The sequence below is a fragment of the Salvelinus fontinalis genome, chromosome 6 (genome assembly GCF_029448725.1).
Source record: "Salvelinus fontinalis isolate EN_2023a chromosome 6, ASM2944872v1, whole genome shotgun sequence".
Classification (NCBI taxonomy): Eukaryota; Metazoa; Chordata; class Actinopteri; order Salmoniformes; family Salmonidae; genus Salvelinus; species Salvelinus fontinalis.
The window spans coordinates 31,619,643-31,632,265 of record NC_074670.1 but is presented as its reverse complement, the minus strand read 5'-3'; the positions used below and the strand labels follow the sequence as shown (position 1 = coordinate 31,632,265).

At 44.8% G+C, this 12,623-nt stretch overlaps 1 protein-coding gene across 2 annotated transcripts in view; it reads right to left on the bottom strand.

The window, feature by feature from the left end:
- bms1 (BMS1 ribosome biogenesis factor) overlaps window positions 1-12,623 on the bottom strand; it is a 50,143-nt gene that overhangs the window by 16,285 nt on the left and 21,235 nt on the right. For both annotated transcript variants that reach the window (XM_055926156.1, XM_055926157.1), the window contains 2 exons: window positions 4,163-4,343; window positions 3,706-3,764 (listed from right to left, as the gene is read on the bottom strand). In XM_055926156.1, coding sequence (XP_055782131.1) covers window positions 3,706-3,764; window positions 4,163-4,343 — 240 coding nt within the window. The remainder of the gene's footprint in view (window positions 1-3,705; window positions 3,765-4,162; window positions 4,344-12,623) is intronic.

The window sequence follows — 12,623 nt, the reverse complement described above, 5'->3', positions numbered from 1 at the left end:
CAACACTCAGGAACTCAAGTCATTCTGTTCACCTGATCTAGAACTCCTCACAATCAAATGTCGACCGCATTATCTACCAAGGGAATTCTCTTCGGTCATAATCACAGCCGTATATATAACCCCCCAAGCAGACACATCGATGGCCCTGAACGAACTCTATCTGACTCTCTGTAAACTGGAAACCACACACCCTGAGGCTGCATTCATCGTAGCTGGGGATTTTAACAAGGCTAATCTAAAAACAAAACTCCCTAAATTCTAACAGCACATCGATTGTCCTACCAGGGCTGGCAAAACTCTGGACCATTGTTAAACTAACTTCCGCGACGCATATAAGGCCCTCCCCCGCCCTCCTTTCGGAAAAGCTGACCACGACTCCATTTTGTTGATTCCAGCCTACAAACAGAAATTAAAACTACAAGCTCCCGCGCTCAGGTCTGTTCAACGCTGGTCCGACCAATCTGATTCCACGCTTCAAGACTGCTTCGATCACGCGGATTGGAATATGTTCCGCACCGCGTCCAACAACAACATTGAAGAATATGCTGATTCGGTGAGCGAGTTCATTAGGAAGTGCATTGACGATGTCGTACCCACAGCAACGATTAAAACATTCCCAAACCAGAAACCGTGGATTGACGGCAGCATTCGCGTGAAACTGAAAGCGCGAACCACTGCTTTTAACCAGGGCAAGGTGACCGGAAACATGACCGAATACACACAGTGTAGCTATTCTCTCCGCAAGGCTATCAAACAGGCTAAGTCCCAGTACAGAGACAAAATTGAATCGCAATTCAACAGCTCAGACACAAGAGGTATGTGGCAGGGTCTACAGTCTATCACGGATTACAAAAAGAAAACCAGCCCCGTCGCGGACCAGGATGTCTTGCTCCCAGACAGGCTAAATACCTTTTTTGCCCGCTTTGAGGACAATACAGTGCCACTGACACGGCCCGCTACCAAAACCTGCGGGCTCTCCTTCACTGCAGCCGAGGTGAGTAAAACATTTAAACGTGTTAACCCTCGCAAGGCTGCAGGCCCAGACGGCATTCCCAGCCGCGTCCTCAGAGCATGCGCAGACCAGCTGGCTGGTGTGTTTACGGACATATTCAATCAATCCTTATCCCAGTCTGCTGTTCCCACATGCTTCAAGAGGGCCACCATTGTTCCTGTTCCCAAGAAAGCTAAGGTAACTGAGCTAAACGACTACCGCCCCGTAGCACTCACTTCCGTCATCATGAAGTGCTTTGAGAGACTAGTCAAGGACCATATCACCTCCACCCTACCGGACACCCTAGACCCACTCCAATTTGCTTACCGACCCAATAGGTCCACAGACGCAATCGCAACCACACTGCCCTAACCCATCTGGACAAGAGGAATACCTATGTGAGAATGCTGTTCATCGACTACAGCTCAGCATTTAACACCATAGTACCCTCCAAACTCGTCATCAAGCTCGAGACCCTGGGTCTCGACCCCGCCCTGTGCAACTGGGTCCTGGACTTCCTGACGGGCCGCCCCCAGGTGGTGAGGGTAGGTAACAACATCTCCACCCCGCTGATCCTCAACACTGGGGCCCCACAAGGGTGCGTTCTGAGCCCTCTCCTGTACTCCCTGTTCACCCACGACTGCGTGGCCATGCACGCCTCCAACTCAATCATCAAGTTTGCGGACGACACTACAGTGGTAGGCTTGATTACCAACAACGACGAGACGGCCTACAGGGAGGAGGTGAGGGCCCTCGGAGTGTGGTGTCAGGAAAATAACCTCACACTCAACGTCAACAAAACAAAGGAGATGATTGTGGACTTCAGGAAACAGCAGAGGGAGCACCCCCCTATCCACATCGACGGGTCAGTAGTGGAGAAGGTGGAAAGTTTTAAGTTCCTTGGTGTACACATCACGGACAAACTGAATTGGTCCACCCACACAGACAGCGTTGTGAAGAAGGCGCAGCAGCGCCTCTTCAACCTCAGGAGGCTGAAGAAATTCGGCTTGTCACCAAAAGCACTCACAAACTTCTACAGATGCACAATCGAGAGCATCCTGTTGGGCTGTATCACCGCCTGGTACGGCAACTGCTCCGCACACAACCGTAAGGCTCTCCAGAGGGTAGTGAGGTCGGCAGAACGCATCACCCGGGGCAAACTACCTGCCCTCCAGGACACCTACACCACCCGATGTCACAGGAAGGCCATAAAGATCATCAAGGACAACAACCACCCAAGCCACTGCCTGTTCACCCCGCTATCATCCAGAAGGCGAGGTCAGTACAGGTGCATCCAAGCAGGGACCGAGAGACTGAAAAACAGCTTCTATCTCAAGGCCATCAGACTGTTAAACAGCCACCACTAACATTTAGCGGCCGCTGCCAACATACTGACTCAACTCCAGCCACTTTAAAAATGGGAATTGATGGAAATTATGTAAAAATGTACCACCAGCCACTTTAAACAATGCCACCTAATATAATGTTTACATACCCTACATTACACATCTCTTATGTATATGTATATACTGTACTCTATATCATCTACTGCATCTTGCCATCTTATGTAATACATGGACCACTAGCCACTTTAAACTATGCCACTTTATGTTTACATACCCTACAGTACTCATCTCATAGGTATATACCGTACTCTATACCATGTACTGCACCATTGCCTATGCCGTTCTGTACCATCACTCATTCATATATCTCTATGTACATATTCTTTATCCCTTTACACTTGCGTGTATAAGGTAGTAGTTGCGGAATTGTTAGGTTAGATTACTTGTTGTTATTACTGCATTGTCGGAACTAGAAGCACAAGCATTTCGCTACACTTGCATTAACATCTGCTAACCATGTGTATGTGACTAATAAAATTTGATTTGATTTGAATGCACTGTATGTGGCGGATAAGAATATTGATGGTAAATTTGGGCTATTATGTTACTGAATGTATGCCGAGTATTTTCAGATTTCATTATCAACAAATGCTGCAAAAAGTACAATATATGTAAAATGCACATAGTATTGATGGGTTCTGACTTCTAAACTTGAAAATATGAAATATCCTTAACCGTATCACAAGGAGAGAGGGGAATGTAGAACGTTTACATTCTGTCAGGATATGTTATTGTTAGCCATCAGGGATCCTATGGGAGGAAAAGAACCACGCTCTGGTACAAGTCAACATGTCAGCCATGAGTTGGGGAGGAGTGAGGAATTTGGGCAGAGGTCAGGTTAGATGAAATGAGGAAGAACCGATCACCAATCTTCTGGATAGCAACAGAGGTGTATTGGCTGTTCAGATGTGTAAGGAGGGGCTCAGCATAGGAGAAAGGGTTATATACCAGTGCTTGTGTGAATGTTATTTGTCTTATGCAGCTGTATGACCCAGTGGGTGAATAAACTTGGTTTGAGCTTTACTAAGCGTCTGCAATTTTTTTTTTATTACCTAACAGTATCAACAATGTAATGTTTGGATTCAGTCTTGTGTCAGGTAACTGTTGTGTCCTCACCTTTTGGTCTAATAAATTCCACAATCTCCAACCTGTTCCCTTTCAATTTCTACCATGGTTATGCAATATGCATCTTATATTTCTTCTGTAAGAAACATTTCAATTTAGCCCTATACATATAGCCCAATTCCCACAAGTGTAAAAGGATTACATGTAATTATTTCCTTTGTGGGCTGCCTCTGTGATTCTTACCTTAGTTCCTGAGACTGACTGCACAGCCAGGAAGCCAGTGCCCTGAGGTGTGATGGGACCTGGGAACACAGCAGAGAAGGACAGGGTTCACATTTGATTCATTCTTTGACCTATATTCTAACAGGTAAGTTGATTTAGGATCCATGTAATTCTAACCAGGGGGGCATGTCATTTAGTTAGTTTACTGAAATAACTTAATATTTCCGACTTCATAGAGATATGTAGTTCTATAGGCATGGTATAACCGGATCGACGCCGTCAACATTTTACAACTTGACCTTCTTTAAGGAACCAGATAATCAAGAGATACATCTCAATGTGCAAAGATAGCTGGTTAACTTAGTGATCCTGCTATGTGATACAGCCCTCTGATGAATAGTTGCAATGGAGGAAAAAGGTGCCACCTGAATCAAATAACTAACAAATACTAAAACTACAGCCACATTACTGCTCTCACCCCAGATGGTGGCACCACAGTGCATGTGCTGCGGTGTGTACTTGAGCAGGCGGTGGCGCCCGTTGTGGTCCTCGATGTGGTACAGGGGGATGGTCTGGAAGCGACGCCAGCCCAGGGACAGGATGAGGGGGTCGCGCGTTTTCAGGATACGGTTGTGCCATCGATGTTTCTTTAACCGCATCTGGAACAAGAGAAAGATCACCTTGAGGCACTTGGGAAAGTTATACACAAATTACACATTATCAATTAGTCTCAATGACACTTTCAGTGTTTTGAGCAATAGTTTATTGCTATTTGTTTCGATCTTAATTTATAAATGGGACAGATGCAAATAAAACATTAATATACTTTTATCAATCAAATAAATCAACAATGGGACGTGTTCCATCATATTGCTTTCTGACAAATTATGAACTTAGGTAAGTTCAGTTAGCATGACTAAGCATGGTTCTTGGCCCATTACTTAGGCCTAGTCTGTTAAGCAGCTTAGCTGACCCCCCCAAAAATCGGAGGGGATTTACATCTACTACTCACCAAACAAGACCTTCCATTACATTTAGTGCTCTCAAAAGGACTGCATCAACCATTGCAGGGTTGGGTTCAATTCCATTCAAATTCAGTAGATTACTTAATTCAAATAAAAGAGTTGGAAGCAAGGGATACGTCCAAAATGCACCCTATTCTAGGGTTGGGAATTTAAAATAATTTCTCGATTAGAATATGACGACATTTCTTCAGATATCCAAATGGTCAAACTACATGTACACTTTTTTTAATAACATTGTTTCAACTTGAACTGGCCTGTTGCACAACTTAGGTGCTGCTTGCTTGCAGCAGTATGATGGGTAGGGGCCGGTGAGTTTTACATGGGAGGGAGAGAGTGGCTATACAGACTGACGCTAGTTAGATAGACTTGTAGATTCCATAGGTCATCTATCATCCCATCTGGTAGTGCCTGTCTTGACTGCATCAAATCGATGTAAAGAAGCTAGCTAAGATAGCCACAGTAGTATCAGAAAGTATTCATACCCCACTTTTTTTCAGCCTGAATTTAGCTCAGGTGCATCCAAATTCCTTTGATCATACTTGAGATATCAGTACAACTTGGGAGTCCACCTGTGGCCAATTCAATTGTTTGGATATGATTTAGAAATAATCACACCTGTCTATATAAGGTCCTACAGTTGACAGTGCATGTCAGAGCAGAAGCTATACCATGAAGTCCAAGGAACTCTCCGTAGAGCTCCGCGATAAACTCAGCAAAAAAATAAACGTCCTCACTGTCAACTGCGTTTATTTTCAGCAAACTTTACATGAACACAAGATTCAACAACTGAGGCATAAACTGAACAAGTTCCACAGACATGTGACTAACAGAAATGGAATATTGTGTCCCTCAATAAATGCGGGGGTCAAAATAAAAAACAACTCAGTATCTGGTGTGGCCACCAGCTGCATTAAGTACTGCACCAGATTTGCCAGTTCTTGCTGTGAGATGTTACCCCACTCTTCCACCAAGGCACCTGCAAGTTCCCGGACATTTCTGGGTGGAATGGCCCTAGCCCTCACCCTCCGATCCAACAGGTCCCAGACGTGCTCAATGGGATTGAGATCCAGGCTCTTTTCTGGCCATGGCAGAAAACGGACATTTCTGTTTTGCAGGAAATTACACACAGAATGAGCAGTATGGCTGGTGGCATTGTCATGCTGGAGGGTCATGTCAAGATGAGCCTGCAGGAAGGGTACCACATGAGGGAGGAGGATGTCTTCCCTGTAACGCACAGCGTTGAGATTGCAGGCAATGACAACAAGCTCAGTACAATGATGCTGTGACAAACGCTCATTCCTTCCGACGATAAACGTGAATCTTACCATCACCCTGGTGAGACAAAACTGTGACTCGTCAGCGAAGAGCACTTTTTGCCAGTCCTGTCTGGTTCAGCAACGGTGGGTTTGTGCCCATAGGCGACGTTGTTGCCAGTGATGTCTGGTGAGGACCTGCCTTACAACAAGCCTACAAGCCCTCAGTCCAGCCTCTCTCAGCCTATTGCGGACAGTCTGAGCACTGATGGAGGGATTGTGCGTTCCTGGTGTAACTCAGGCAGTTGTTCTTGCCATTCTGTACCTGTCCTGCAGGTATGATGTTCGGATGTACCGATCCTGTGCAGGTGTTGTTACACGTGGTCTGCCACTGCGAGGACGATCAGCTGTCCGCCCTGTAGCGCTGTCTTAGGCGTCTCACAGTACGGGCATTGCAATTTATTGCCCTGGCCACATCTGCAGTCCTCATGCCTCCTTGCAGCATGCCTAAGGCACGTTCACGCAGATGAGCAGTGACCCTGGGCATCTTTCTTTTGGTGTTTTTCAAAGTCAGTAGAAAGGCCTCTTTAGTGTCCTAAGTTTTCATAACTGTGACCTTAATTGCCTACCGTCTGAAAGCTGTTAGTGTCTTAACGACCGTTCCACAGGTGCATGTTCATTAATTGTTTATGGTTCACTGAACAAGCACAGGAAACAGTGTTTAAACCTTTTACAATGAAGATCTGTGAAGTTATTTGGATTTTTACGAATTCTCTTTGAAAGACAGGGTCCTGACAATGGGACGTTTATTTTCTTCTGAGTTTAGAACTGTGATGAGGCATATACAGTGCCTACGGAACGTATTCAGACCTTTTAACCAAATGTTGTTACGTTACAGCCTTATTCTAAAATGGTTTACCTGTTCTCTCTCATTATGGGGTAAGACATTTTTCCAAATGTATTAAAAATAGCTTATTTACATAGTATTCAGACCCTTTGCTATGCGACTCGAAATTGAGCTCGGGTGCATCCTGTTTCAATTGAGCATCCTTGAGTTGTTTCTACAATTTGATTGGAGTCTACCTGTGGCAAATTTAAATTGATTGGACATGATTTGGAAAGGCACACACCTGTCTAGATAAGGTCCCACAGTTGACAGTGCATGTCCGAGCAAAAACCAAGTCATGAGGTCGAAGGAATGTCTGTAGAGCTCCGAGACAGGATTGTGTCAAGGCACAGATCTGGAGAAGGGTACCAACGAATTTCTGCAGCATTGAAGGTTCCCAAGAACACAGTACCCTCCATCATTCTTGAAAGGAAGACGTTTGGAACCACCAAGACTCGATGGTCACTCTGACAGAGCTCCAGAGTTCTTCTGTGGAGATGGGAGAACCTTCCAGAAGGACAACCATCTCTACAGCACTCCACCAATCAGGCCTTTATGATAGTGGCCAGATTTTATTTATTTATTTCACCTTTATTTAACCAGGTAGGCAAATTGAGAACACGTTCTCATTTACAATTGCGACCTGGCCAAGATAAAGCAAAGCAGTTCGACACATACAACAACACATAGTTAAACATGGAGTAGAACAAACATACAGTCAATAATACAGTGAAAAATAAGTCTATTTACAATGTGAGCAAGTGAGGTGAGATAAGGGAGGTGAAGGCAAATAAAATATATTAATAAATAAAAATATAAAAAAGGCCATGGTGGCGAAGTAAATACAATATAGCAAGTAAAAAAACACTGGAATGGTTGGTTTGCAGTGGAAGAAAGTGCAAAGTATAGATAGAAATAAAGGGGTGCAAAATAAAGGAGCAAAATAAATAAATACAGTAGGTAAAGAGGTAGTTGTTTGGGCTAAATTATAGATGGGCTATGTACAGGTGCAGTAATCTATGAGCTGCTCTGACAGCTGGTGCTTAAAGCTAGTGAGGGAGATAAGTGTTTCCAGTTTCAGAGATTTTTGTAGTTCGTTCCAGTCATTGGCAGCAGAGAACTGGAAGGAGAGGCGGCCAAAGGAAGAATTGGTTTTGGGGGTGACCAGAGAGATATACCTGCTGGAGCGCGTGCTACGGGTGGGCGTTGCTATGGTGACCAGCGAGCTGAGATAAGGAGGGACTTTACCTAGCAGGGTCTTGTAGATGACCTGGAGCCAGTGGGTTTGGCGACGAGTGTGAAGCGAGGGCCAGCCAACGAGAGCGTACAGGTCGCAGTGGTGGGTAGTATATGGGGCTTTGGTGACAAAACGGATGGCACTGTGATAGACTGCATCCAATTTATTGAGTAGGGTTTTGGAGGCTATTTTGTAAATGACATCACCGAAGTCGAGGATTGGTAGGATGGTCAGTTTTACAAGGGTATGTTTGGCAGCATGAGTGAAGGATGCTTTGTTTGCGGAATAGGAAGCTGATTCTAGATTTAACTTTGGATTGGAGATGCTTGATGTGAGTCTGGAAGGAGAGTTTACAGTCTAACCAGACACCTAGGTATTTGTAGTTGTCCACATATTCTAAGTCAGAGCCGTCCAGAGTAGTGATGTTGGACAGGCGGGCAGGTGCAGGCAGCGATCGGTTGAAGAGCATGCATTTAGTTTTACTTGTATTTAAGAGCAATTGGAGGCCACGGAAGGAGAGTTGTATGGCATTGAAGCTCGCCTGGAGGGTTGTTAACACAGTGTCAAAAGGGCCAGAAGTATACAGAATAGTGTCGTCTGCGTAGAGGTGGATCAGAGACTCACCAGCAGCAAGAGCACATCATTGATGTATACAGAGAAGAGAGTCGGTCCAAGAATTGAACCCTGTGGCACCCCCATAGAGACTGCCAGAGGTCCGGACAACAGACCCTCCGATTTGACACACTGAACTCGATCAGAGAAGTAGTTGGTGAACCAGACGAGGCAATCATTAGAGAAGCCAAGGCTGTCGAGTCTGCCGATGAGGATGTGGTGATTGACAGAGTCAAAAGCCTTGGCCAGGTCAATGAATATGGCTGCACAGTACTGTCTCCTATCGATAGCGGTTAAGATATCGTTTATGACCTTGAGCGTGGCTGAGGTGCACCCATGACCAGCTCTGAAACCAGATTGCATAGCGGAGAAGGTATGGTGGGATTCGAGATGGTCGGTAATCTGTTTGTTGACTTGGCTTTCGAAGACCTTAGAAAGGCAGGGTAGGATAGATATAGGTCTGTAGCTGTTTGGGTCAAGAGTGTCCCCCCCTTTGAAGAGGGGGATAACCGCAGCTGCTTTCCAATCTTTGGGAATCTCAGACGACACGAAAGAGAGGTTGAAAAGGCTGGTAATAGGGGTGGCAACAATTTCAGCAGATAATTTTAGAAAGAAAGGGTCCAGATTATCTAGCCCGGCTGATTTGTAAGGGTCCAGATTTTGCAGCTCTTTCAGAACATCAGCTGACTGTATTTGGGAGAAAGAGAAATGGGGAAGGCGTGGGCGAGTAGCAGAGGGGAGGCCAGTTCTGTTGACCGGGGTAGGGGTAGCCAGGTGGAAAGCATGGCCAGCCGTAGAAAAATGCTTGTTGAAATTCTCAATTATAGTGGATTTGTCGGTGGTGACAGTGTTTCCTATCTTCAGTGCAGTTGGAAGCTGGGTGGAGGTGTTCTTATTCTCCATGGACTTTAGTGTCCCAGAACTTTTTTGAGTTTGTGTTGCAGGAAGCAAATTTCTGCTTGAAAAAGCTAGCCTTGGCTTTTCTAACTGCCTGTGTATACTGGTTTCTAGCTTCCCTGAAAAGTTGCATATCACGGGGGCTGTTCGATGCTAATGCAGAACGCCATAGGATGTTTTTCTGTTGGTTAAGGGCAGTCAGGTCAGGAGAGAACCAAGGGCTATATCTGTTCCTGGTTCTAAATTTCTTGAATGGGGCATGCTTATTCAAGATGGTGAGGAAGGCATTTTTTTAAAATATCCAGGCATCCTCTACTGACGGGATGAGATCAATATCCTTCCAGGATACCTCGGCCAGGTCGATTAGAAAGGCCTGCTCGCTGAAGTGTTTCAGGGAGCGTTTGACAGTGATGAGTGGAGGTCGTTTGATCGCTGACCCATTACGGATACAGGCAATGAGGCAGTGATCGCTGAGATCTTGGTTGAAAACAGCAGAGGTGTATTTGAAGGGCAAGTTGGTTAGGATGATGTCTATGAGGGTACCCGTGTTTACGGAATTGGGGTGATACCTGGTAGGTTCATTGATAATTTGTGTGAGATTGAGGGCATCAAGCTTAGATTGTAGGATGGCTGGGGTGTTAAGCATGTTCCAATTTAGGTCGCCTAGCAGCACAAGCTCTGAAGATAGATGGGGGGCAATCAGTTCACATATGGTGTCCAGAGCACAGCTGGGGGCAGAGGGTGGTCTATAGCAGGCGGCAACAGTGAGAGACTTGTTTTTAGAGAGGTGGATTTTTAAAAGTAGAAGTTCAAATTGTTTCGGAACAGACCTGGATAGTAAAACAGAACTCTGCAGGCAATCCTTGCAGTAGATTGCAACACCGCCCCCTTTGGCCGTTCTATCTTGTCTGAAAATCTTGTAGTTAGGGATGAAAATGTCAGAATTTTTGGTGGTCTTCCTAAGCCAGGATTCAGACACGGCTAAAACATCTGGGTTGGCAGAGTGTGCTAAAGCAGTGAACAAAACAAACTTAGGGAGGAGGCTTCTAATGTTAACATGCATGAAACCAAGGCTATTACGGTTACAGAAGTCATCAAAAGAGAGCGCCTGGGGAATAGGAGTGGAGCTAGGTACTGCAGGGCCTGGATTCACCTCTACATCACCAGAGGAACAGAGGAGGAGTAGGATAAGGGTACGGCTAAAAGCTATGAGAATTGGTCGTCTAGAATGTCTAGAACAGAGAGTAAAAGGACGTTTCTGGGGGCGATAAAATAGCTTCAAGGAATAATGTACAGACAAAGGTATGGTAGGATGTGAATACAGTGGAGGTAAACCTAGGTAATGAGTGATGAGAGAGATATTGTCTCTAGAAACATCATTGAAACCAGGTGATGTCATCGCATATGTGGGTGGTGGAACTGAAAGGTTGGATATATAGTGAGCAGGGCTAGAGGCTCTACAGTGAAATAAGCCAATAAACACTAACCAGAACAGCAATGGACAAGGCATATTTACATTAAGGAGAGGCATGCTTAATCGAAGCATAGATAGAAGCAACTCCTCAGTAAAAGGCACAAGACAGCCCACTTAAGGTTTGCCAAAAGGCACCTAAAAGGACTCTGACCATAAGAAACAAGATTCTCTGGTCTGATGAAACCAAGATTTAACTCTTTGGACTGAATGCCAAGAGTCACGTCTGGAGGAAACCTGGCACCATCTCTACGACGAGGCATGGTGGTGGCAGCATCATGCTGTGGGGATGTTTTTCAGCGGCAGGGATTGGAAGACTAGTCAGGATCAAGGGAAAGATGAACGGAGCAAAGTACCGAGATCCGTGATGAAAACCTGCTCCAGAGCGCTCAAGACCTGAGACTGGGGCGAAGGTTCACTTTCCAACAGGACAATGACCCTAAGCACACAGCCAAGACAACGCAGGAGTTGTTTCGGGACAAGTCTCCGAATGTCCTTGAGTGTCCCAGCCAGAGCCTGGACTTTAACATCTCTGGAGAGACCTGAAAATAGCTGTGCAGCAACGCTCCCCATCCAACCTGACAGAGCTTTGAGAGGATCTGCAAAGAAGAAATGGGAGAAAATACAGGTCTGCCAAGCTTGTAGCGTCATACCCAAGAAGACTTGAGGCTGTAGTCGCTGCCAAAAGGTGCTTCAACAAAGTACAGAGTAAAGGGTCTGAATACTTATGTAAATGTAATTGTTTTTTTTTGTATTATTATAGATAAGCAACCATCTCTAAAAACCTGTTTTTGCTTTGTCATTATGGGGTATTGTGTGTAGATTGAGGGGGGGAAACTATTTAATACATTTTAGAATAAGGCTGTTACGTAACAATGTAGAAAAAGTAAAGGGTCTGAATACTTTCCGAAGGCACTATATCTGGAGAAAGGTATAAAACTGTTAAATGTGTTTAATGTTTCCAGGAGCACAGCGGCCTCCATCAGTGGGAAATTTAAAAATATGGAAATACTCTGCTTACGCTTCGAACACACCGACTGCGTCACTGCGTTTCGATACACCAGAAGTACATTAATTTCCAATGGAACGCTGCATTTGCCTTGCAGCATTGCGTTGCAGAGGCAGTTGCAGTACGTTCTGTGTGGTGCATACGTTCGATAAATCGAACGTATGCATCAAATTGTATGAGTGGATTTGACAAAGTAGCAAAATATGAATGTAGATTTTTTTTTTGCACACATTCAGTAAAAATTTGGGATTACATAAAAACAGTTTGATTGCATAATTTCTTTACATTTTTTATTTCTTTATTTTGCCAAGTATATTATTTATTCGATGACATCCTCAAATGAATTGTGAGAGCCTATAATATAATTTCCCTCAAATGCAGTTTTGGAGCGAAATGCAATAATAAATAGTCAAGATAGGCAGAGTAGGCTCTTTCAACAATGAGACCAACGTTGAGGAAGGTGGTATGACTATTTCTTTCACACACACCTCATTGGCTAGGTTAGCAAGCTAGGTTAGCTAGCTAGCTAACGCTAACTAGCCACATCTA